General features: G+C 38.7%; 1 protein-coding gene across 1 annotated transcript in view; it reads left to right on the forward strand.

The window, feature by feature from the left end:
• Positions 1–18,386, forward strand: part of LOC108249835 (vasodilator-stimulated phosphoprotein) — a 39,213-nt gene extending 20,827 nt beyond the window's left edge. Inside the window, exons 2-13 of the mRNA XM_017439459.3 lie at positions 7,323–7,494; positions 7,766–7,946; positions 9,295–9,343; positions 9,471–9,783; positions 12,519–12,619; positions 13,588–13,636; positions 13,750–13,792; positions 14,786–14,825; positions 16,631–16,729; positions 17,515–17,581; positions 17,910–17,967; positions 18,090–18,386. Coding sequence (XP_017294948.1) covers positions 7,323–7,494; positions 7,766–7,946; positions 9,295–9,343; positions 9,471–9,783; positions 12,519–12,619; positions 13,588–13,636; positions 13,750–13,792; positions 14,786–14,825; positions 16,631–16,729; positions 17,515–17,581; positions 17,910–17,967; positions 18,090–18,139 — 1,222 coding nt within the window. The 3' untranslated portion in view covers positions 18,140–18,386. The remainder of the gene's footprint in view (positions 1–7,322; positions 7,495–7,765; positions 7,947–9,294; positions 9,344–9,470; positions 9,784–12,518; positions 12,620–13,587; positions 13,637–13,749; positions 13,793–14,785; positions 14,826–16,630; positions 16,730–17,514; positions 17,582–17,909; positions 17,968–18,089) is intronic.
• The last annotated feature ends 8,369 nt before the right edge of the window (positions 18,387–26,755 follow it).

The raw sequence follows: 26,755 nt of genomic DNA on the forward strand, positions 1-26,755 counted from the left end.
GGCCCCTCACCTAGGACCTGTCTGCCTTGGGTGACCCTACTAGGGGCATGAAGCCCCTGACAGCATAGCTCCTAGGATCATTGGGACACTCAAACCCCTCCACCACGGTAAGGTGGCAGCCCAGGGAGAGGGCGCGTTCATGTTCAAGGGAACTACAGAGACCGTGAAAGGTCAAACAACTTGTTTTGGCGAAGTTAACCCACTGTTTTGCTACTGTGATAGATAGACAGACAGACTCTGTTATGGACAATATAGACAATGTGTTGACAAAAACAATTAATAAATAAAATAAATAATAACTTATCAATTAACAGAATTGTTTAGAGGGGCAAATATTTCTCATAAAAACATCATTCTTTAAGGAAACAAATGTGCTAATAATATCATAATACAGAGGAATAAACACAGTTAAGGAGTTGTTGGTAATTTATTTTTGTCTCCTATGTTTTAGAACGGGAACCGATTATTTCAGACAGCTGAAATATTTGGTTCCCCCTGGTGACTTTTGCAAAACAAGAACAAATGTCTCCAAATTCACAGGACATTCTAAATAACATTCAGGTCAAATGTTATTTAGATAAAAGTGAAATACCACTTCAGGCGGAGAAAACCCACATAAAAACATTACAACAGTTCACTGCAAATCCATATGATGCACTCGATCCACTACAGATTACATGCAGTCTAACACCAATTAGGTGTTGTGATGAGAAGCTATTTTATTTTCTGTTGACAGGGGTTATTATGTAGTTGAGGGAAGAACTGAAAGTTAAACAACGTTTTTTTTAACTAAATCAATGACGTCATGACGTCGGTCAGTGTCCATTCACACCTATGGCCGGTGTTCTGACGATCTGACGATCTGGCCGACATTAGCGTTCCTTTTTCGGGTCAGCCATAAGCTAGACGCCGCTAACTCTATGGAGCGCGAATATCCAATATCCAACTTAAAACTAACCACTGCGGTCGCAAAGCAGTTTCCTACCCGGCTGCACGAGAGTGGGGGGAAGCTGTTTTGCACGTCCTGCAGTGTAATCATCGAACATAAACGCATTGACAAACACTTTGACAAACACTAAAGCACCTGTTCGAGGTTGGTGTCAGATCCATTTCTGGCTATATTGTACTGAAATAGATTCTGTAAGGCAGGCTGGACTTGCAAAAACACCAAACACAAAAACAAAGTTTGAAAAGGATTTACTACAATGAATACATTTATTTGATGAGGTTTCAGCTCTTCAGTGGACTTAATCACTAGAGCTCTGTGAGAAAGGCAAAGAAACAGTTTAAAGGAAAAGTTTCTTTGTGAGAACAAGTTTAACAAAACTAAAATGTTTTACCCATTAGTGACTTTTGTATAGATGAGGGGAGTCTACAGGTAGTTGGCTGGGGTTCAAGGAGTAGGCGTCATTAAGGATGCAATGGTGAATGGAGTAGCACGTTGTGGAGTCTGGTTAACTGCCTGGCTAGTTTTAGCAATTTCAGGTTGTTTGTCTATAAAAAAATACATGGGCTAACGTTAGCTGGGTATTTGCATTTGAGTTGACCCACAGTTGTATGCCGAGTATCACTTGTTAGCTGCCACAATATTGGTATAAGATGTTTTTTCTTGTTTTAGTTACCTGATTCACACTACACCCTAACTATGTTAATCCTGGTTCCAATCGATTCTCAAGACTCGATGCCCAATCCTCGGCAAGAGGATCTCCTCCAAAGTTAAGTAGTTTAATCCTCTAACAGAGTAAGAAAAGGGCCCATGGGATTCACTGATACCATGAAGGGACAAACACAGGTGAGTAGAGAGTAAATGAGAGCAAATAGGTTTAGCTTGGTAGGTTTTGTTGGAGAGACAGAAGTGAGGTTCTGGTTTGTTTCCTCTTGTTTGTTTTGTAGGTGAGCAGAGAGGAAAACAAGCACAGATCTTTCTGGAGATGGCCCAGAGTCAGGAACCAAACTGACTGAAGGCAGGTGGGCATCGGGCAATAGATTAGATTAGACAGAGCTGCAGTGAGGGAGGTGATAGGAGCAGCTCTGGCTCCACTGATTAAATCACCATCTCCACCTGTGGCACTCTGAATTTATATACTTACTTTTTTCAAGCAGAATTCAAACGGGTTCAGACAGGAAGTCTATTAGTTGGCTAATATATAAAATTACTACATCATGAAGGCACAGTTTATTTCCATTATGTAGCTGAATGAAGAAAGAGAGAGAAAAACTTTATTTGCAGACACAATATATAACACACAAAATAAAATAAAAATACTCCTGTCCTTTCAAAAGACAATCATACCAGTATTTCCAAAGTTCAGATATGTAACATATGGCATTGCATTCAGTGTTAGTTAGCATGAAGATGACTCTATTATCAGAGTCATTGAGTTGACAAATGAACTTCAATGTGCTGACCCAAGTGGACACAAATAGTTCACTGGTATTGGTCCATCTGGGCTTCTTTAATACACATTTATAAGCCACTTGCAATCTCTAAAAACTTGCTTTTTTGTCATTCCACCATAATTGTGCTCTGTACAGTGAGGTACAATATTATCTAAGGAAGTTTTACCTCATCCAAATTTCATATCCAAATTTCCAAGATAGTACATTCGCTTGTGCATATAACATATGGCACTGATGATAAATGTCGTCATCTGACAGGTGATCTGCTAGCAAATTATCAAGATATTTAACTTCATTTGAGATATTCCTCAGTATATTATCATGCAGTTTAAAGTCAGGAAATGTCATATATTTGTCCTTTTTAGTTTGATAAGTCATGATTACATTTTTTGTCGGATTATATTTGATATCATGTTGTTCACCATATACTGAACACACATTAAGAAACAACTGAAGACCAGCTGAACTTGGACTAAACACCACTAGGTCATCAGCATACATTAGGTGATTTATTACTGTACCTCCAACCATACAGCCATTCCTACACAGGTTTAACTCCTTGGAGAGGGCATTAATATAAAAGCAGTGGCGGGCGGTGCATTTCACACTTAGGCCTTCAGTGATGTCCAGCTTAGTCAATAAATACCTTTCATTATGCCAGCATTTATAACACCAGGGTGAAAATCATAATGGGCTATTATCCGGCGCATTTTAAAAATCAACAATTTTATCATCAAACAGAATTTTATCACCTGTTTTGTTTGACTTTTATAATAAAAGTCAAACAAAACAAGTGATAAAATTCCATCTTTTCTGACCCCATTACAGACCTGAAAAGGTGCCAACACAGTTGGCTCACTTGACCTTTATCTTCTAGTTTTTATACCATTAAAACAACATCTAATTATATATTTAGGCACCTCAGCTTGACACAGTTTTCGAATCAGTTTTCTATGGTTCACACAGAAAAGCCTTGGAGGCATCTAAAAAACACATAAAAGCAATAATTTTTTTAGTTTTATAAGTAATTAATAATTTCTTTAAGGCGTATATTCACCTATCAGTGCCATGTTTAGGCTTGAACTCCAATTGATTATCAGTAGACATTACTAATTTGTCCAATCTTGCCAGTAGAATTTGTTCAAAAACATTAGACAAACATTCTCATTTGTCGTTTTCAGAACTGCCTATTTTCCCTGCCTTATTTTTCACCACAGGTTCTAAAAGAACCTTCATCATGTAGTCTGGAATAAAACGATGTACAATAAAGGCAATTGGGCACAAGGCAAGAAGGGGTGCTAACCTTAAACTTGCAAATTTTAGATATTGAGCAGAGATGAAATCCAGTCCTGTAGCCTTATTTACAGACAACTTTTTAATTGCTTGATAAGTCTCATGAGTTTTAATAATATCAACATCAACATTATCGACCTGATAAGATTCACTCTGAACACAGGCGAGCGATTTACTATAACGCTATCGCTAGAGCTCTGTAATCATATTTGTCTAAGAAACACCGACTACTGTAAAAGGGAGAAAAGGTTTACTATTATTAATCATATTCACCTCTTTCCAAAAGGCTCTTGTATCAGTACCTAACAGTTTTGTGGCCATAGAATCAGCCCTAATGGTTTCATCATTCTTCCTGATAATTTATATTGCATATTTATACTGTGCGAGTGCTGCCTGTTTGTAACATGAACAGAGATTGGTTTTTGCTTTAGCCAACACAAGGAACATCTCCTCTCAGATATTTCTCCATCTCCATCTTTTACTGCTCATCTGTGGTTGGGTCACAGAGGCAACAGGTCCAGGAGAGAAACCCAGACATCCCTTTCCCCAGTGACACTCTCCAGCTCCTCCTTGGGGATCCCAAGGCATTCACTGGCCAGAGAGGATACATAGTCATTCCAGCGAGTTCTGCATCCACCCCAAGGTCTTTTTCTAGTGGGACATGCCCAAAAAACCTCCAGAGGAACCACCTCAACTGGCTCCTGTAATGGGAAAAATACTTTTTGCTGCATGTGACCACCATGATTTACTTTAGTTAGGAACGCATTTATTCTTATCCCTATAGGGTGCCAGGATGTATGTGTTCTCTGGTCCTTTTGTTTCCCCCTGACTCCTCCTGACTGTATGGAAATTTACCAGTATGTGCCTACAAGCCCATAAAGGATGTTCTTTATTTACCTCCCCTTTTTTAGTCAGCTATCTGACCCTTCTGTTCCCCCCTGACCCCTCCTCATACTACAATGGTATAAGAAGGGGGAGCTATCTGTAATGTTTCAGACTCACTCTGTTGACTCACCTCAGCACAGTGATTCTCAGCTATATAGCTTAAATAAATTATCTTAAGACAAAACTCTTTGTTGTCCTCTTTGTTAAAGAAAATTCCACAACACTCCTTTTGATGCAAAGGAGCAGCGGCTCTACTCTGAGCTCCCTCCAGATGACAGATATCCTCACCCTGTCTCTAAGGCTAAGCACAGGGCGAAGGAAGCTCATTTCAGCTGCTTGTATTCAGGATCTCGTTATTTTCAGCATGATCCAAACCTCATGAACATAGTTGAGGGTTGAAATGTAGATGGACCAGGAAATATAGAGTTTTATCTTTCGATTCAACTCTTTCGTCACCATGACCAATCAAAGCAGTGCCCTCATTACTGAAGACGAGGCCCCTGATCCGTTGATCCATCTCCTGCTCCATCCTACCATCACTTTTGGACAAGACTCCCAGTTACTTGAACTCCTCCATGTGATGCATAGTCTCACTCCCGAGCAGGAGGAAGCTTTCCACCCATTTCTGGTTAAGAATCAGAGCCTCTGACTTCGAAGAGCTGACTCTTATCCCAACTTCTTCAAACTCAGCTGCGAACCATTCCATTTAACGCTAAAGATCATGGTCTGAAGGCACCGATAGAACCACATCATCCACAAAAAGCAGAGAAGAGACCCTGAAGTTCCCAAACCACACAAACACACTCTTTTCCATGACTGCACCTCAAGATCTTGTCCATGGACACCACAAACAGGATCGGAGACAAGGGACATCTCTGGTGGAGTCCAACCCGCACCTAGAATGAACTCCCCTTTGTGCCAAGAATGAGGATGAGGAGCTTTGGTTATACAGGGAGCGGATAGCCCTCAAAAGCAACCTAGGCACCCCATATTTCCGCAGCACCCCCCATAGTAAGCAGCGGGGAACACAGTCATAAGACTTCTCCAGATCTTCAAAACACATGTAGACTGGCAAGTCAAACTCCCATGACCCCTTAGCAACCCAGCAAGGGTAAGGATCTGGTCCACTGTTTCACGACTGGAGCAAAAGCCACACGGCTCCTCCTGAAATAGAGGTTTGACAATCGGTCAGAGCCTCCCTTTCAACACCCTAGAGTAAACTTTCCCCAGAAGGCTGAGAAGTGTGATCCCTCAATAGTTTGAACACACTATCCAGTCCCTCTTTTTAAAAACAGGAACCACCATCCTGGTATGCCACTCCACAGGTGTTGTTCTGGTCCTCCATGTGACATTGAAGAGATGTATCAATCATGACAGCCCCACAACCACCAGAGCCTTCCACATCTCAGGGATTCTCATCCACCCCTGGCACTGTGCCATCAGGGAGCTTTTTGACTACCTCGGTGATTTCTGCCATGGTATTGGACTTGTCTTCCATCGAGTATGCAGACTCTGCCTCCTCAAAAGTGGACATGGTGGCCAGATTAAGGAGATCCTCAAAGTTCTCCTTCCACAGCTCAACAGTATCCTCAGTCTGGGTCAGCAGTTCCCCACTCAGACTACCTAAGCACAGTCTGAGACAGCCCTTTTTGAGTTGTCAAATGGTTTGCCAGAACCTCCGCGAGGCCAACCAAAAGTCCTTCTCCATGGCCTCTCTGAATTTCTCCCATGCACAAGTTTCTGCATCCGCAACCACAAAAGCTGCAGTCCTTTTGACCACCCTGTAACTGTCAGCTGCTTCAGGAGTCCTCAAGGACATCCAAGCCCTAAAGGCCTCCTTCTTTAGCTCGACAGCTTTCTCCGGTTGCTGCCACAACAGGCACCGATGACCTTCAGGCCCAAGCTCCTGGAAGTCACATCTGCAATAGAGGCCCTTAATATGGCCCATTCTGATTCTATGTCTAAAGTGCCTAAAGTGGCCTACTACCAGGTACACTTATGAACCATCCTATGTTTAAATATGGTGTTTGTTATGGATAGCCCATGTCTAGCACAAACATCCAATAACAGAACACCACTTGGGTTCAGATCAGGAAGGCCATTGCTCCCAATCACCCCCTTCCAGATAACTCTGTCATTGCCCACATGGGCATTAAAGTCACCCAGGAGAACAACAGAACCCCGAGATGTTACTCCTTCCGGACACTACCCAAGAAGGCTGAGTAATCTGAACTGCCATTTGGTGTATAAACACAGACAACAGTCAGAACCTTGCCTCCTACAGCTTGGAGCCACAGGGAGGCGACCCTCTCATTCACCGGGAAAAACTCATACACCAAGGCGCTCAGCCAGGGGCTTGTAAGTATCCCCACACCTGCCTCTTTCCCTGGTCAACTCCAGAGTAAGAAAGAGTCCAGCCTTTCTCTGGAAGTTGGGTTCCAGAGCCCAAGCTGTGCGTACAGATGAACCCAACTATATCTTGTTGGTATTACTTAACCTCACACACAATCTCACACAGAAGATTTATCAAAACAAGTCTTAAGCCTAGTCTTACAAGTAGACAGGCTGTCAGCCTCATAGGCAGAAAGTGGAAGTTTCAGTCCTAGATCTGCACCAGATATGATTTAAAGGTTATATTGATGAAATATTTGCAGAAATCTTTTATGCTTTTCAAAATTTGTCCTATTGTTTAGTTTTCATACTTTGTCAGATCATGTCTTTACCTTTTATTCTTCCTGTTACAGTGAGTCAAGTATCTGTCAAGTGAGAGCTACGGTCATGATGTATGATGACAGCAACAAGCGCTGGGTTCCAGCAGGATCTGATGTTCCTCATTTCAGCCGAGTCCAGATCTATCATAACCCAACAGCAAACACGTTCAGAGTGGTGGGCCGGAAACTGCAGGCTGACCAGCAGGTATAAGATGATACAACATCAACAAAGCTGACTTCTCATCATCATACATGGTTTAGTGAGCTTCTTTTTGAGAAATTCTGAAAAATAGCTACCATCTTGTTTATTTTACTTTAATTTATCAATTCTTTCTAGATAAAAGTCTGCAATATTTGTAACATGCAGCTTATGAATTCATGCAACTCAAACATCAGTAATACAAACACACAAATGATCATGGTATTGAATCTGACCTCTGACGGTTCCTTCAGCAAATCCTTTTTCTTCTGTCCAGGTGGTGATCAACTGTCCCATTATCAAAGGGATGAAGTATAATCAAGCCACTCCAAATTTCCATCAATGGCGAGATCCCAAACAGGTGTGGGGTTTGAATTTTGGGAGTAAAGAAGATGCTGTTCTTTTTGCCAACCACATGATGCAAGCATTAGAGGCTCTAAATGCATCGGGAAGCACAGGTAACCAAAGCTAAGGAAGACAACACATAAGCCTCCTTTCACAATGAATGAGTTCCAACTATGATGGGCCAAAATCAGTCAGAATCTTTTCAGGGTCATGGCAAGGTCTTCAGGTGTGTATTAAGAAAGCAATAAATGATGGTTTTAGGCATGCACAAAATTTCCATGGTGGGATTGTGTTGCTTTATGACTATGGTGACCTTGTATCAGGGTCGTAGGTGGAGTATGATGTTAGTGTATCCATAATGTGGAGTCCCTGAGCACCCATGTGATTTGGTCATTGAGAATTTGAAGTAGGACTAGCAATGCTGGCTTCAGGCCAAGGCTAAAACCCCATCACACACACCAAACTGGCAGAGTTCCAAGTAGGTTACAGCAATGCTCTGGGACGCACAGGTGCATGCTGTGTCCCACTAAAACCATCATACCACATTTTACTGTGCTTTTACTACACAGCTGCAACAACAAGTCTTCACTCTCCACACAATAAAAAATATGCCTGAATGCTGAATTGTTCTTTATTTCCCTTTTGGACTGAAAGCCAGGAGCTCTTCTCATCATGGTCAGGGCTGCTGGATGATGAAAGAAGATGGGTAGATTGAGGTTCTGCACAGAAAACCCCTTCATGGATGGTGTTTCCTCCTCCACAGCTAGGCTGAGTCTATCAGCGAAGTTAGATGTGGGCATTCAGGGCTTCAGCCCTGGATGTGTTCTGAACAGCTTTAGATCTCAAGACACAAGAAATTTTAAGATACAGATCTATTCAAATCAGGAATTATACCATTAAAATATATTAAAATATTTTATTGTTGTGGTTTGCTGTATTTTACACAAACAGCATCCATTTCACAATACATGTACTATCATAAGCCTGTGCCTTACACAGGCCGATTTTGCACTGTGTAAATAGGTGACCACATGAGCTGTTCCAGATCTTTAGTTACAGTGAATAATAGGTTCTTTTCCAAAGCTAGAGAAGTTTTTTTGATGTTTTATCATAATCAGGTTGGTGAAGGAGGCATCTTTATCCATTTATTTTGGCTAAATATTTTGAAGACATGAAATATTTCCACAACTCTTCCCTGTCATGAAAACAACCAAAGGCAGACTTGATACTTGTGCCTGTAGTATCATGCTAGCAAGGTGTGATTTTCTAATTTGTAGCTAAATACTGATGTGGGCTGGGAAAGCAGTAACCAGGGAGGGTTCGAGACATGGTGCGATTGTGGGCCTGTGTGGTATTATTGTCATTATTGTCATTATTCTGGACAAAAGCATGGACCTTCTGATATTTCTGTTTTTGCAAGACACAAAATGTTCTAAAGTTGATTTAATGACGCTTTCACAGGACTGCCTCAAAATGGACCAACCCCACAGGAGCTCGAACAACAGAAAAGGTACTTTTTTATTATCAATGATAGTTTTCTATAATTAAAGGTCTTCACTGTGTCTGTGTTTGAAGACATACAGTATATTATCCTGATGGGTTGACTGGGTCTTAACCAGCTGTTCATCTCTACTCAGATTAGAGCAACAAAAGCAAGAACAGCTGGAAAAGGAGCGACTGGAGAAAATGAAACCTGATCCTCCTGCAGCTCCTGCCCCACCAGCTGCTCCACCAGCCCCACCGGCACCACCCCCACCTCCAGGACCACCCCCACCACCCTCTGGGTCGTGTCCACCTGCACCTCCTCCTCCTCCCTCTGGTGGCATGGTCCCACCTCCACCACCCCCGCCCCCAGCCGGAGGAAGTGGAGGAGGAGGAGGAGGAGGAGGAGGAGGTAAAACTGATCTGGCAGCAGCTCTTGCAGGAGCCAAACTGCGTAAAACAACAAAGGTAAGAATATAGCAGGACTGGAATAAAAAATAGGTCTCATTGGGTCCAAAACTAAATTTAGTTCATGAATTATTTATTTATGATTTTATTATTTATTTCATTTTCTCAGTTTTGACTTTTTGTCTGACTAATTATTGAATACTGATAAAGTCATAATAGTGGGGGATTTTAATATTCATGTAGATGTTGAAAATGATAGCATAAAAACATAGCCTTTAATAATTTAGTAGAGTCAATTGGATTTACCCAAAAAGTTCACAAACCTACTCCTTCTTTTCATCATACTTATTTGTGTTTGTTTCAGAGCAATGTAACAGAGACCAGCAATCCTAATTTTGCTTTCTCACAAATCAGTGGACTACTGCCATGTGTTTATCACTAAATTAAATTGCTCCTCTGAAAAGAAAGTAACCATTGAGAGAAAGCTGTCTCTATGGTTTAACTCAGAGTTGCATACTTTAAAACAGAAAGTTGGAAAGACAATGCCACTCCACTAACTAAGAACTCCACTAAGAATTTTATTTAATCTGGAAAGATAGCCTGCTAACATACATAGACTGCTTCATAAAAATCTAACTGTATATTATTCATCTTTAACAGAGGGTAATAAAACCAAACCCAGTTATATTTTTAGCCGGACTGATAAAGAGTCCCCGCTTTGTTAAGCCATGTATCCCTATAACTTGAAACAGTAATGACTTTATGAGATTCTTTATAAATAAAAATGTTTCACACCATTCTTCCTGCTATTGTCACTGTTTCATTATTAAATGAAGCAGCTTTAGAAGTGTCACTAGAACCTGTTTGGTGTTTAGATTGTTCTTGTCCTGTTTATCTTTCTGAATTATGAAAAAATAAAAGCCTCATCCAAACCATCAACATGTGTGCTATAGATCTCATCCCAACAAGACTGTTCGAAGAGGTGTGTACCTTAATGAATCCAATCAGATTACAAGCATGTCTTAAAGACATAAAAACATGGATGATTATTAATTTTCTGCTTTTAAACTCCAACAAAACGTAGGTTGTAGTTTTTGGACCAGGGCACCTTCAAATCAAACTTTGCAGCCTTTCACTTAACCTGGATGGCATTACGTTGGCCTCCAGCTTTAATGTAGCCTTAGTGGGGCTTTCTTTTTCAGGATATGAGATTTACTCTTCACATTAAAATGTTACTAGGACAGCTTTCCTCCACCTACACAATATCACTAAAATTAGAAACATCTTGTCCCAAAATGAGGCAGAAAAACTGGTCCATGCATTTATCACATCTAGGCTGGACTATTGTAATTCTTTATTATTTGGGTTTCCAAAAACTCTTTAAAATGTCTTCAGTTGATCCAAAATGCTGCAGCCAGAGTTCTAATGAGAGTTAGGAGGAGAGGTCAGATTTCTCCAGTTTTAGCTTCTCTCCATTGGCTCCCTGTCAAATTCAGGATATAACATAAAATCTTACTTCTAACATAGAAAGCTCTCAACAATCAAGCTCTATCTTATACTAAAGATATTATTGTTCCATATTATCTTAACAAAACACTTCGTTCTCAGACTGAAGGTTTACTTGTGGTTCCTAGAGTTTCTAAAGTAGAAAAGGAGGCAGAGCTTTCAATCATCAGGCTCCTCTCTTGTGGAACCAACTTCCAGTTTCTGTCCATGAGGCTGACACCCTGTCTACTTTTAGGACAAGACTTAATCCCCTGACAACAATTAGTTCAAATTTGTCTTTTGAAGAGAATATATTTAAACCTGAATATCTCCCACCCTGAATTAACTCATTTTGCTATCTACAGAGGACATTTAGGGCTTTTCAATGATACCAAATGTGAAGGGGTGGGGCTTACAAAGATTGGGAAATTTAAAAAAAAAATTGTGATTGGACAATATTTTTTTTTCCTGGTAGCCAGGAGGGTAAGACTCCTTTTAATATATCATATAGTTAAGGTTGGCTTGGGTTTCCTGAGCTATCCCTTAGTTATGCTGCTATAGGCTTAGACTGCTGGAGAACAAATTGACCACATTTCCTCACTCTGCTGCTGTCTTTACTCTCTCTACTATCCATGTCTTTATTTGTAATAATGTTGTCATTAACATGCGTTTTTCTTCTCATAGAACTACAACTAAACCAGTCATTCTATGTTTGTCTGTGCCTCTTTTCTGTCCTCTTCAACCCCAGCCAGCTGAGGCACATAGCCGCTCATCCTGAGTCTGGTTTTGGTTCTGCTGAAGGTTTCTTCCTGTTAAAAGGGAGTTGTTTCTTCCCACTGTTACCAGTATGCTGCTCAGAATGGGAGATTGCAATGAAGTGAAAATTTGACGCAATCTGCTGGCTTCCTTAGAAAATAATTGGCGTTGCATGATGTACTGAATGCCAATGTATTGTATTAAAATAGGATTTAAATTGAATTGACTCTAATTGGGTTTGACTTTGAAACTAAATTGGATTTATGATTTGAACTTGTTTTTTTTTGTTTTGTATAGTGCCATGAGATGACGTTTGTTGTAAATTAGCACTATATATATAAATCGAATCACGTCTAGCTTTAAATTGATTTTTTTTCTTGTGTTATCAAGAATTCAGTTAAACTAGAACATTCTGAAAATTTCAACAACCTTAGTAGAAAGTGAGTTAACTTTGTGAAGCAAGTAGCCTTTATGATTTAACAATTAGCTTCATGTAAATTGAAAGAATAGTTGAAATAGTTAAATAAGCTGAGTTGACTTTTTTGTTTATAAAGGATGAGGGTGGAGCAGCAACCCCTGCCCCCAAACCAGCATCCTCATCTGGTGGAGGAGGGGGTGGCCTAATGGGAGAAATGAGTGCCATCCTTGCAAGAAGGTAAGTTCTTATTAAAAGTCAGAGAAGCTATTTTGACCTATTGTTCTGATAAATCCTAAGTGATTACAGGACGAAAGCTATGAGTATATATTCCCAGAACATAAGTACATATAAACATTCAACCTGGTTCACACAGTCAAACAAGTTAAATATCACTGCAAACATAATCAATATATATATATTTATCAATATATCCTAATTACATTATTATTCAGACACAAATACATATCAAGTTCCTCTTTCTTGCTGAAGTTATAAAGTCATTTTTTAAAGCTTGGTTATGTAAATGATGCAATAAAAGCCTGGTACTTACAGAGTAACATAAGCCCTTTTCCCATGGGCGTGACTTATTTGGGTAAACTCGCTGTGGGTTAAGAGGCTTTCCATTGGGTGATTTTACCCGCTTCCAGCTCTGTTCTTAGGAGGGTCCCTGGTTCCAGGTGAGCTGATTATTTAACGCCAGAAGATTGCAGGCCATTGATTGGTCAAAGAGCCATGTCACTGGATGAATCATGTCAGCAACTGTTTCAAAACTTCCATTTTCTACAGCCATTCTGACTTGCTTTTACCTTGTATTCACAAGGTAACATACAAGGTAATATTGGGGAAACACACAGGGTACTTACAGTTTACTTATGGCATGTGGCATGGACTTAAATATTTTTTAAAGGTCCACTAAAAGGTGACCCCTTGGACATGCTGGGCTGATGCAGAACTGTTTTGTTTATTCAGTATGTCTTTGATTTGGGCCAGAACACGTGCATTCACAGTGTTAAATGAATGTTGCCCAGTATCCATAAATCCCTCTGAATGTGGTCTTAGTGACTGCTTCTGAATAGATTCCCATTCTGTCCCCTCTAATCTGTTCCTCAAAGAAGCATGTTAGCACCAGGTGCAAATAGGGTCATATGACATATAATGATCCGGTACAGAAGCGTCCTAATGACTGGACTGTATCTCTTAATCAGGAGAAAAGCTGCTGATAAACCTCCTACAAAAAAGGAAGTACCTACCAATGTAAGTTCCCAGCTAATAATGTCAGTATTATTAGGTCCTAACTAATTTCTGTTTTTGGAATTGTAAAATGTGTAGTAAAAATCTCTCTGTGGTTTACCTGTACATGACTATAGGAGGAATGTGACTCCTCAGCCTCAAAACTCCCAGAACCAAGCGGTGAGTAACTCTCCCTTTAGAGCACACATGGGTTTTTGTAGTGAAACAAATGTGGGTAAAAGTTTTGCAGCTTTAGTTTCTGTGATGTGCAGAGTGATCAGATGCTTGCTCCTCATCCAATAGAGACAGTGAAGAGAGCTGAAGACTCCTACATACGCTGTAAGAACCTCCCAGGGCTGCGAGAGAAGAATGATTTCACTTTTTCCTTGCAGCCCTTGTATAAAAGTTCTCACAAATGCAGAAAAGCGAAAATGTTGACAAGTTCTTCACTTGAGTTTCTCATGAAGCATGAAATGTCCTGGCCAGAATGAACTTCTTCTTCTTGTTCTTGCCCCCTCAATTAATCCTCCAGTGGCCTTCGGGTCAGATAGACCCAAAATTATAAGAGATTCTCTTTCTCTCTTCAGTTATGAGGGGTTCAGAAGGATTAGGTGAACAATTTTTTATAGTTCTTGCAGAATATGCAGGAAGCGTTGCTCTCATTTTGGTGATCTGTGTATTTTCCAGCATAATGAGGCATTGGATCACAAGGCAAACATGAATAGAAGGTGGCTCAAAGACTAGAACATTAAAATTTTGAACCTATGGACAGGAAAGTCCCCAGATCTAAACTCCACTGAGTTGTGATCAGTTCTTAAAAAGCAGGGGAACAAACAGAAATAAACAAACAGTGAACAACTCAAAACACTAAGAAGACAAAATTGGGTGAGCTTTAGTCAAGATTTGGACCAGAAGTTGATGTCCAGTAAGTCAGAACAAACTTTTTATTTGCTAAATAAAGTTTTTGAAATGTAGTTTCTTTCAACAGTTCTTTAGTAAACATTAGAAACATGTGAAAACAAACACAACATCTGTGTTCCTGACAAAACGTTTGTCCATGACTGCATTATCAAACTCTGTATAAAAACTTTATTTTTCTTCACACATCATTATACCATCATACGGCAAACTTAATATGATCATGTGTGACAATTATATACCATATCTTACCAGAAATAAACCAGCCTAAAGAAAAATCTGCCTCTTCACCAAGGTAAGACACTAATCCATCAAGCTGTCACAGTATATACTCTTTACTGTCTGTCTGTAACTGTTTGTCTGTTAGTGGCAGCTCTTGAGAAATTTCTTGAGGGGGGAGGGGGGAGGGCTATTGTTGTGAGCATAAAAAATATATTTAATTTATTTAATTTAATGAATTATAGTAATATTTCATTTAGAAGCTACTATAATTGCCTCAGCATGCTTTATTTACTCTTTAGTGATATGAACCACATACCACATCTTATAAACAAAAAGAGTCTACACAAATAAATTTACAAAGTTTCAAAAACCAATCCATGGATGTAACACAACCTCAGCTTTTAGAGCCAATGGAATGATTTAAAGAGGAACCTCACAAAGAAAAAATGTCTGAGCAAACGGATGGACAGCAACATCACAAATCTAAACTTGATTCTGGTGAAAACCTACCATGTCTATATATAAATATGTCTGTCTATAACTATGCCTTTTCTGTTCATCTTTAATAGCTATAACTATGTGTATTTATATATATATATATATATATATATATATATATATATATATATATATAGTGTTGGGCATCAAGTCTCTCAAAAATCGATTGGAACCAGATCTGACGTTCCGATTCTCCCGAAATTTTTCAAATTTAAAAATTTTGATTCCTAGTTTTGATACCCAGAAGAAGTAGCAGCAGAACAACAACAAAAGAGTATCAGCAGGAAGTGTGTGTGCAACCATGGACAGCGTGTGGCAGCCATCAGAAATGTGGCTTAACTGGAGTCGATCTAGTCACATGACCGATTTAAATCGCTCAGCAGGAAAGATGCACCCTCTCTTTGACTCTGTTTCAGTTTGTGTCAAACGTACAGACTTGAAACTATACATCAGTTTTTAAATTGTGTTTTTGATAGGCCAAGTAAAACCAGAGTTATGATAAATAATTTACACCACATCTTTTTCTGAAAATCATTCTCATATTTGAAGAGCGTTAGAGTAAGAGACAGCAGCAAAGATGCAATCCTCCATCTGATCTCATCCCCAACCTTGCCTAACAGAAAAATACACACCCCTCTCCAATTTGACTGAAGCCCAAAGTTATTTGTCAAGCACCTAAAAAATCTACAAGAAGAAAAAAGAGATGCAAAAGTTGACGGAAGTTTGACGGTGACAAAAAAACAAACAAACAAAAAAAAACAACAACTAGCAAACAATAATGAGATTTGTAATTTTAGCATGTTTGGATTTTATAGTTTGGGAGTAGTGTAATGTGTTTAGTCAGTTTTAGTGTGTTTGAGTCAAACGAATGAGGTGATTTTTGAACGTAGAGCTCCAGCTGACCCAGAGATAATGGCCTCAGTCAGAATCAGGTCAGTAAAACAATAAGAATACATCTTATACCAACATTAAGGCAGCTAACAAGTTATATTCAATGTAAAACGGTGAGTCAACGCAAATGCAAATACCTAGCTAACATCAGCCAATGTAGGTTTTCATAGACAAACGACCTGAAATTGTTACTGTTAGCCAGGAAGTAGACCAGACTCCATGATGTCCTGCTGTGTTTACCATAGCATCCAGGTGAAAGCTGTTGGTTTGACAAATTGAAGAATCAAAATGAGAAATTGGAATCGGAACCAAAATCATTCAAATTCAAACAATGCCTTACCATACATCATTTGAATTTGTTCACCTCATATATATATACAGTATATACTGTATATGTATACATACATATCCTCTCCTCTGAAATATGGATATAACTTTTCAGAACATAGTCAGAAGCTTTCTTTCAGCATCTAAATGTTTTTGCAACAGGCCCAAATCCAGCTTGACTACCACTCAAAAAGACTCAAGCCAAAGTTCCAGATCCAGCCCATCTTTCTCTTCTAATGCTGCCTCTGGTCCAGGGTCCAGGTACGAGTCAGCCCTCTGATCTCTCCTGCTGCTCAGTTTGTTTGTATGATTTACTCTCTCTGCTGTCCAAACCTTTGACAAAAAAAATGCAATTTTCTTCAAGGACTTTCATCCAACTCTTTAATTAAAGTCTGTCTGTCTATCTATCTGTCCATCCATCCATTTTTCTTACCTGTTTTTTTCATTTGGCGTTGTAGGGAAACTATGTCTACCTTGTGCGAGAGGTGGGGTACACCCTGAACAAGTTGCAAGACTACCATAGTCCTTCAGCTGTCTAACCCTAATAATTTATCTGCTGTTCTTTTTCTGTAACCATATTTAAAATCTGTTAAACTATGAGAACATTATTACAATATACTGCTTGTTATTCATTGGGAACAATGTGGCTTTTTATCAGGTTTGTTTTAAAATCCCCAAATGATTGGCTTTTAAATACCATTAGTTTTGTCTTTTTGCTATGACACATTCTGTGGTTTCATTTGTTCTGTTTTTGCTGCTGATGTATAAATAACTGAACATGTGCTGACACTGATGTGTAGCTAACATAGAAGTTAACAAGTTAAAAGCAAATAAATGCAGGAAGTGGGTGCAGAGACAGCAGAAGACAACTAATTTTAAACATTTGCCAAAGGGATGGTTTTTGATTGCTTTGGTTCTGCTTTCCACTTTTACTCCTCTGAGATTACATGTGAACTGTTTTTTTTCTTTGGGACAACATCTATTACATCTCTTGTGTTCTAAAACATCTCTTGGGCTGATGGGAAATATGGATTTTTCTCCTGTAGGACCAAAGTAGTGAAGAAAACCTCAGACAGTCCGGAAGCTGATGCTGATATGGAAAGAATCAAACAAGTAAGAGCTTCAATCTTTACATTAAATTGCAACTTGTTAGTAAACAATAAAGCTTTATGAGCTCACTTCCTTCTAATTCTTAAAACAAGAACATTATTTAGTGCTTTAAAGGACATGGCATAACTTTTGTTTCTGTAGCTCACTGAAACATTATGTTGTATGTTTTTTGTGTGTTTTTTTTCACTTCAATATAACTCACTAACAATGAATTACACTGAATTGTTTTGGATCTTAGAACAGATTTTTGGATCTAACAAGAGAAGTAAAAAAGTAAAAAGTTAAATAAAATTTTAAAAACTGTCTTCATACTCCTGTTTTTTGTTTAAAGGAAATCATTGAAGAAGTGAAAAAGGAACTTCAGAAAATAAAGGAGGAAATTGTTGGAGGTAAGTTTTTCACTCGTTGCCCTTTATGTTTATAATATAGTTTATAATAGAACAATTGTATTTTCCAGATGTGTACCACAAAATTAATATGAAAGAATATAATTTGTGTTTGTATATTCTAGCACTGATTCAGGAGCTCCAGAAAATATCACTGCAGACTGAAGACAGCTAAAAGACCTATGAATGAAAAGGCGAGATGAATTTTCACATGGAAAGATTGGTTTATTTCAGTCACATGATTTCATTTTATGATGTCTAAATATGCCGTAATTTTTATATGTTCTTTTGATGCATTTTAGAACCCCTCTATGATAAACCAGCATTTGCCATTAAAAGTTTGATCAAAACATGATGGATTAAAAAGATTTTTTTCTGTATGATACTAAAATATGAATAAAAAACCTTTGAAGTCTTTGAAATTTTTTAATCTGAAATATGTTTTTATTTTAGAATTCACTCTGAATTTACATTTTATATGCAAATTTTTCATTTTAGTGACAGAACACTGATTAGGAAGTAAACAAGTGACATAATATAATATAATATAATATAATATAATATAATATAATATAATATAATATAATTGGAAGAAAGAAAGAAAAACATATTCTCAATTCTGTTCTGCATGAGCCTGAACCCCCTCAGCCAGATCATTGCAAAGAGTTGCTATGGATACTGGTTCCAAAGTAGAACAGTCATCAGTCACCTCTTCTACATGGATAACATCAAGGTGTATGACAAAAATAAGTGAAACTTTGACTCACTGACCAGGATATACAGTAACGATATTGGGATGTCCTTCAGACTTGATAATTGTGGTCAAATAGTATCAAAAAGAGAGACAAGCTGAGTACAACTAAAGGGGTTGAACTACCTGAAGGCAACGTTGCAGATGTCCAGAACAGCTACAAATACCTGTATGGCATTTATAGTTACCAAATGACAACCATAATGAGGCTCACGGAAGCCAGGCACAACCAATTACCTATAGAGAGTAAGGTATGTCCTGAAGAGCCAGCTAAATGACAAGGACAAAGTCCAAGCCATCAACACATATGATGGTATATTAGCCTGACCAAAGGACAAAATAGAAGCCACTGACATCAAGACACAAAAACTCCTAACAATGCACAAAGAGTTTCACCCCAAGTTCAGCACTTTTGAGACTGTACACTAAGAGAAAAGAGGGAATCAGAGGACTAGTGAGTGTCAGAGCTGCTATAAAGGATAAAACAACCAAGATTCTGGAGTACATCAGTAAGAAAGCCCCCAATGTTGATCTGCTAAGTGAATGTCTCAGGCAGCAGAAACCCAATGTGGAAGAGGAGAAACAAGAGGAACCATCATTGAAAGATTATAGCCCTAGCATAGCATGTATCACCCACAGATTGAGGAAGTGGCTGATATCAACAAATCCTACCTTCCTCAGCAATAGAGGGTGAGGTCTACCACACCAGTCAGGAGCCAAGATGCAGGCTGTGCAAAGATGCCTCTGAGACAGTCCAGCACATAAAAGCAGGATGTAAGATGCAAGCAAAGCATACATGGGACACCATAACCAAGTGGCTGGAACAGTGTACAGGAACATCTGTACCGAGTATGGGCTGGAGGTCCCACAGTCAAAGTGGGAGACTCCACCTAAGGTGGTTGAGAATGGAAGGACTAAGATAGCATAGGACTTCCAGATTCAGACTGACAAACAGGTGATGGCTAACCAACTGGACATTGTGGTGGTCAACAACCTACAATCCCAAATGCCTGGAACATCAGGAAAAATGAACATAAGAAGCTGGAGAAATACCAAGAGCCGAAAGAGGAAATAGAGAAGTTAGGGACAGTCAAGGCCAATGCTGAAAGAGTGGCTCCAACAGACCCCAGGAACAGCCCCAGTAGAATGAGCCACAGTACCAGACTGTATGAAAATCCGCTTTCGGAAGACACTACAGCAGGAATGTCAGATATTTAAAAAAAGGCTTATTTTCTAAACCTAAATGCTTCATGTTTTAGGTTGTTGTTAATACATTTAATTGCCCCTTCTTATATGTGTGTATACAAGTAGATTATGTAACAGACATTTAATTGTTATTTCAGTTGTCACTTGCTATACATGGACAGCTGTACATCCATCCATTCATCCATCCATCCATTTTCTTTTACCCGTTTTCCTTTCCAGTTCGCTGAGACCTGGTGCCTATCCCCTGCCTCTCAAAGTGTGAACAGTTTTTATTTTAGTTTCACCAGACCACAGGACATATATTCAGAAATTAAGGTCTTTATCCCTGAGTGCATTTGCAAACTGTAATCTGACTTTTTTATGATGCTTTTGGCTTAACAGCTTCTTTCACACTGAGTGACCTTTCAGCCCATGTTGGTACAGGATTCAATTCACTATGGATAACAAAACTTTTTGACCAGCTTCAGCTGCAACTTCACATCATATTTTGCTTTTGTTTTGGGGTTCATGCACACATTTTGCACCAAAACACACACATCTCTGGAACACCTTTTCATTCTTGAATGGTATGATGGGTGAACATTCCCATGGTGTGTATACTTGTGTATAATTGTTTGAACAGATGGTATGGCATCTTGAAATTGTAGCCAAGGATGAACCAAAGTTGTTGTAAGAGCCATAAGAGTGAAATAAGTAACTGATGACATTACAAGTGAGCACGCAGCTTTGACACTTGGGTGGTGGGTTTGTCGGTGTGGGCATCACTGTCACCTGGTATGAATAATGTGTTTTTTGGCGTTCTGGCTTAGTATGGAATGAGGAAGTTGGGTGCACCGGGGGTCATCATATTTTCTGTTGACCGTGTTTATGGTGCTATTGAAATAATGCCATGTACTTATCAGACCCTCCAGGATTTTGCGATGTTGCAATCGCAACTATTAATGCAAAATCAAGCAAACCCTGCGAAATCGCAACTTTGCCCAAAACACTGCAACTTTAACCCAATATTTATTGTTTCTAAAGTGATTCGCCACCGTTTCTGTGGTCTAGTCTCTTCTTTGTGGGTTTGTGTAGTGTGAAATACAAAATAACCCCAAATAACTCACAAAGAAGACACATGACGTCACATTCTGTTAACATCAGAATGCCGGGAGCGTGCAGGAGCAGCGACTGAAGCCAAAATGTGCGCTAATGCTTCACATTTGCCCACAAAGATTTCAGCAAAGGACCGCACAAAACAGTTTCCTACCCAGCTGTACGAGAGTGGGGGGGAAGCTGTTTTGCACGTCCTGCAGTGTAATCATCGATCATAAACGCAAGTCATCCATCGACAAACACTTTGTGCCTGCAAAACATGTGAGGAGAGCTGCAGACGAGGGAGAATCCAGAAATGGTCATGAATGTCAGTTTATAAGCTATCAAAGTTCTCAAATAAAGCACATTTTGAGAATGTCAATGTTTGTTGGTAATTATCTTACAAAACTAGTAAGTATTTTTGGTTTATATATTAAAAGTTATGTTTTTTAATTGATTTTAGTATTAAAAAAAATTGCAACTTTTTATCGCAACTTTTAAGAAAATGCCCCGTGAAATCAGGCATTTTAGCCCGCAACAATCACAAAAAATGCCCACGAAATCCTGGAGGGATTGACTTATCAATACTGAACCTGGTCAGTCTGTGTCAGTCTGTAAATCCGAAGTATGAAATTTAAATGGAATAAACCTGATTCAGCATAAGAAGTGACCTGGAGGAAATTAATGCAACGCGTGTCTGACAGATAGATTCCCCAACATTAGCCCAGTGTGGCCATCAACACCATCATTTATTTGCCATGGAATTAGCTGTGGTCAACAATAAAATGCATCCACAGGTGTGCCTCCAATTAACTTAAATGTTGTCAACTAACCTATCAAAAGCTTCCAAAGCCATGGCATCATCATATGGGCTTTTACAAATTGTTTAAAGCCATAGCAATCTAAGTTAGGTTACCTTAGGTTCTTCATTCCCTAAAAGGTCCAAATTTTGCAGACCTGGTGAAATTTGTTTGTATCTTTTTGTTAAACAAAGAAAAACAAACAAACACAAAGGTAACTGAAATAACTTGAAATTGACAAAAGTAATAATAATAATAATAATAATAATCATAAAACCTACTAAAAAACTAATAAAAGTCAGTCATTGGTTTTGATCTTTAATTTAACTAAATAATTTTAAAAATAATTTAATGAAATTGGCCTTGACAAAACTGATGGCACCCCAAGAAGAATTATAGTTGCAAGCAACAATGAATAGCCCTCGCACTTTGGTGATGCTCCTGCCTGTGTCGCAGTATTGGGCAAATAGCTCAGCCACACCCAAGCAAAAACACATTCTAAATTTCTAGGAGGTGTGTATTCAAATTTAAAGGCTAGAAAAAGCTAAAAAAAAATGTCTTCACAACAGGGACTATAACTCAAAATGGCTGATACAAGAGCAAAACAATACCAAGGAACATCAGCTTGTAATCCGTCACTTGACAAAATTTATAGTTTATATGAAACAGCAGGTCAGAGAATGATGTGATGAGTAATGCATGTAACTTCCTGTTCTCAGTCAACCAGGCTAAAATAATTGCATAATATGAATGTGGAGTTAAGTGCAGATCAAACATTCTTTGTGTCAGTTACATTTTTGTGTTTTTTTTGGCAAAAAGGCAAAATTTAAGGTGTAGCTACACCCATATGCTGTGGCAAATCTAAAGCTCTTGATAACTTTACAAGTCCCGTGCTTTAACAGTCCAAGTTTGAATCCAATACTTCAAATTTCCTTAAAAAGGATTTTGTTCTAATGCAATGGATAGAAACGGCAAAAGTTTCATCAAACTGATAGCTTCAAACCAAATGGTCAGACTCTGGCTGACTCTCTTGGTCTCTGACATTAGAGCAAGATAATTTTTTGTAGTCCTTGATGAGAACAATAGGTGTACCAAATGTCCTACTTGTACATTAAACTTTAAAAAAAATAAATAAATAGCAAAAGGTTGTTTTAAATGTACTAGGGGGCACTTTTTATATTGGCACACTCACATTATTTGTGTATGCATTAGTAAAACCTCAAAATGGCGTCTTTGATCCAAAATGGCCATTCCTTCTGACAGAACTAGTGTAACTGAGCAATGATGTCTGCATTGCCTGTGATTTTCAGGCCTAAATATCTTACAAATGGTTCTGTTTAGTGTTTTATTCCTATCATGCAGTTTGAGGTTTTGACCTTTTTAAAAAGTGAATAATAACTCTTAGGGCTGAGCAAAGCAGAATTATTTCTCCACACAATATGAACAAAACCCAGTGTTGCACCAACTAGCAGTGTGACTCGAACACCATTGATATGGTATATCTCCTTTGTGTCAGGTGTAGGTGTATGTTCCAGTACACATTACAGCACATCATTTGTACTTACATCATGGGAGCCATAGTCAGATAACGTACACAAACCCTGAATTCATTCAGATGAACTGATACACATCAGAATGCTTTACATTTACATTTTGATCCAGTTATGACTTTTTAAAAGGGCCTTACCTCTCTGCATAACGGTAGCACCTGCATGACTCATTTGTTAATGCTGAGGAGAAGGGATGAGGTGGACATGGCCCTAATTCCATTTTATCCATGTTTCTTTGTCAACATTGAGTAAGTGAGAGTTGTTTGTCTGAACATGTCAAAAAGCCTTCTATGTGAAGTTTTTAGAGATTTAAGTTAAAGCTAGTCTCAAGCAAAGATGAACAGAAAACTGACACGATGAAATTGAATCTGGGTCCTGAGTGGGCCAGAGTTTCTTTTTGACAGTGTGCAGATAGACTCAGCAAGCGTGTTATAATTATAGCCTTCCCTGCCCATGATATGCACACGTGATTCAAGTTCCAGTGGAGTAAAACCAAGCACTGACATTCCAACAAGCACTGCAACAAAGTCACAACCCTGGTCTTCCAAAAACAAATTCTACTTAAAAAAGGTTCAACACGGTCTGCTGGCTTCTTTAGATAGATAACTTTTACAAATTGGCATTTTATAATCTACTGATGTGAATGTTTTTGTATAGTGCTCTGAGCTGACTTTTGTTGTAAACCAGAGTATATAAATAAACAGAATTAATTTATTATTTTAGTTCATAAACTGAGCCATCAGTTAGATCATTTCTGTATTGTCAGAAAATGTTGAGTTTTAGGGTTTATTTGGTTAGAATCCTAAACAAGTTCTTGTCAATAAACTTTCAAATTGAAAAAGCTTTCTTTATGAAGAAAAACTGTTTGAATGATGTCCATGTCCTTGCTGGTTTTCCTCAGACAGGTGTTGGACTGTTAGTGGGAGCTTTAAATACAGTCTGCCATAAAGATGTTATTATTAGAAACTTGGTACATAATTGTAATATTCATGTTTCACTGAAAAAGATCTAAAATAACATGTTTAATCACATAACAAGTAATAGTACATCTGGCAAAAACATTAAAAGGATAAGTTTTACACATTAATGAACAACTTGAGATAATTTGTTCTGTACTTAAGTGTAGCACTAGACGCAGTTGCAGCTTGACACCATGCTATTTCGACACAAGTCAGTGCAGTTGGTCAGGATTCATTTCAGAGGGTTGCGTTGTTTCAAGAACGTGTCCTGCAGAACTCTAAACTGTCACACACTGTTGGAACACTCTGTGGGTAAATGTTAGCAGGCTAACATTCAAGAAACATTTTCTCTAAACTTTATTTAATGTACTACTCTATCTGCTTAATACTTTTCTAAAAAATCATTATTAAACAAATCCAACTGGGACATCATAGAAGCTGTGTGATTGGGTGACTATTTATGTGGCCTGCAGAGGTTCCAGCATGTTGTGAAGTTGGAGGAACTCCATGGCCACAAGGTTCATGGCACAAGGAGCGCGCATCATATCACCACCTCATTGCATAACTGTTCCAGATTCGCATGATGCTGTGAGTGAAATGTCAGCAGCCAGCCATTCTGTGTGGTGTCTAATTTGAAGGCAATGCTACTTTTTCCCTAACAATTCATCTTAAAAATCTATTTATTCTTACTTTGGAGTCACAGTTAAATGCAGCACACAGTCTTCTAGTTTCAGTGTTTTACATCTCAGAAGCTAGTTTGTTCCAGCTGTTAAAACTAAGCAAACAAAACCTTAAATGAACTGCAATGTATATTATACCATACAGCCACAGATGTGCCACATATCAATCAATGGCATTGTTTATTTAACAAAAATTAAAGCCAAAACTCAACAGCTCCTTTACAGACTCTACAGGCCTCAGTTAGCTGGCTAAATGTCATGACAAGACTAATAAAAAAAGACTGAACATGTATGGCAGGAGAAAGCCTCCTCTTTCTAAAAAACATGGCAGCACAACTTAGGTTTGTAAAGTTTCATGTGAATGAACAACAAGACTTCTGGAACAAAATGAGACCAAAGTGGACATTTTTACTCATTATGAAGCAGCAAACAGCATATTAAGACAAACAACTCAAACCAAGTGTCAGCACAGTGCCTGTATTCAGTGTTGTGAGTATCAATAATGAACATTCCTCAAACAGTTGTGCATATCCCTTGTTAGTCCCAATCTTTTGTCATCCCCACTACCTCTCACTCTGTCACTCTTCTCAGACATCTTCTGATTATCTTTTGTATCTACTAGGACCACTCCTACGCTCTCCCTTCATCACCTGATGATCTGAGGGCCAGACTCATTGATGCCTTGGATAGGGTTGAGAGTCTGGAGAAAGAGAAAAAAATGCAATGGCTCGAGAGAGGAGGGCAAAAAACAAAGTGTGCAGTGTTCTTGAGGAACTTAGAGAGAAGTCACTCATAAACGATGAGCTGAAAGACAAGCTTGATTTGTAGTCCGATAAAATGAAAATACCAATATGTAGAAAATCTAAACCAAGTGGAATTATGCTTTCCTGTCTTTGATTAGACTTTCATGTTATTTCAAGTGTCCTTAATAATGACCTTATGCTAACTGAATTTCAGATCTTCCTGTAGACCTCCTGTCAAAAAACAGCCATGAGTACACCAAAGAGCAGGAGTTTGCAATCATTCTCCACTTACACGGTCCAAAAGCTAACACCTATTTAAGAGAGTCTCTTAAAATTAATCTCCCACATCCACATACCCTAAAAGGTATTGCTCATGTTACTTGAAGTCATGTTTTCTATACCAGTTGAACAAAGTGAACTGCAGAAGCACTAATGCTACATTCATTGTTAACATTACCATGAATGAATAATGGTAAAACAATAAATAGAGACTTCCTCCTTCCTGACTTGAATATTTTTTCACTGTGTGATGTTCAATATTGCTGCCAATGATGAGTCATCAGCTTCAAATATCCTGATCAAAATAAATAACTGCTTTTTCTTTTTACTAAGGTGGATGAGTTCTGTGGCTGCAAAGCCTGGCCTCAACATGAACATGTTGGATATGTTGAAAAGAAAAAAATAGCAAGATCCACCAAGATATGAATATGTGTGCCTCATGTTGGTGTGGTGATTTGGCTTTTTCTGGGTTTTGTTTTTGTTTTCTATTTTTAGTTATCTGGGTTTTGTTTTCTTCTTGGTTCTGTCCTCCTTGTGTTTGTGTTCCCATTTCCACTCTTCCCCAGTCATTCATTTGTCTGTTAGCCACGCCCATCTTCACCTGTCCCAAATAAGTAATCATTCCACCTGTTCCCACTCACCTCGTTATCCCCAGTCTTTAAAACCCGGTCATTTCTCTCCATACCTCGCTGGTCCATTGTCTAAGGTTTGTCTGTTGTTGTTAGTTTCTGTCCTGCCCGTTCCTGTTT

This window comes from Kryptolebias marmoratus, linkage group LG13 (genome assembly GCF_001649575.2).
Source record: "Kryptolebias marmoratus isolate JLee-2015 linkage group LG13, ASM164957v2, whole genome shotgun sequence".
Taxonomy (NCBI): domain Eukaryota; kingdom Metazoa; phylum Chordata; class Actinopteri; order Cyprinodontiformes; family Rivulidae; genus Kryptolebias; species Kryptolebias marmoratus.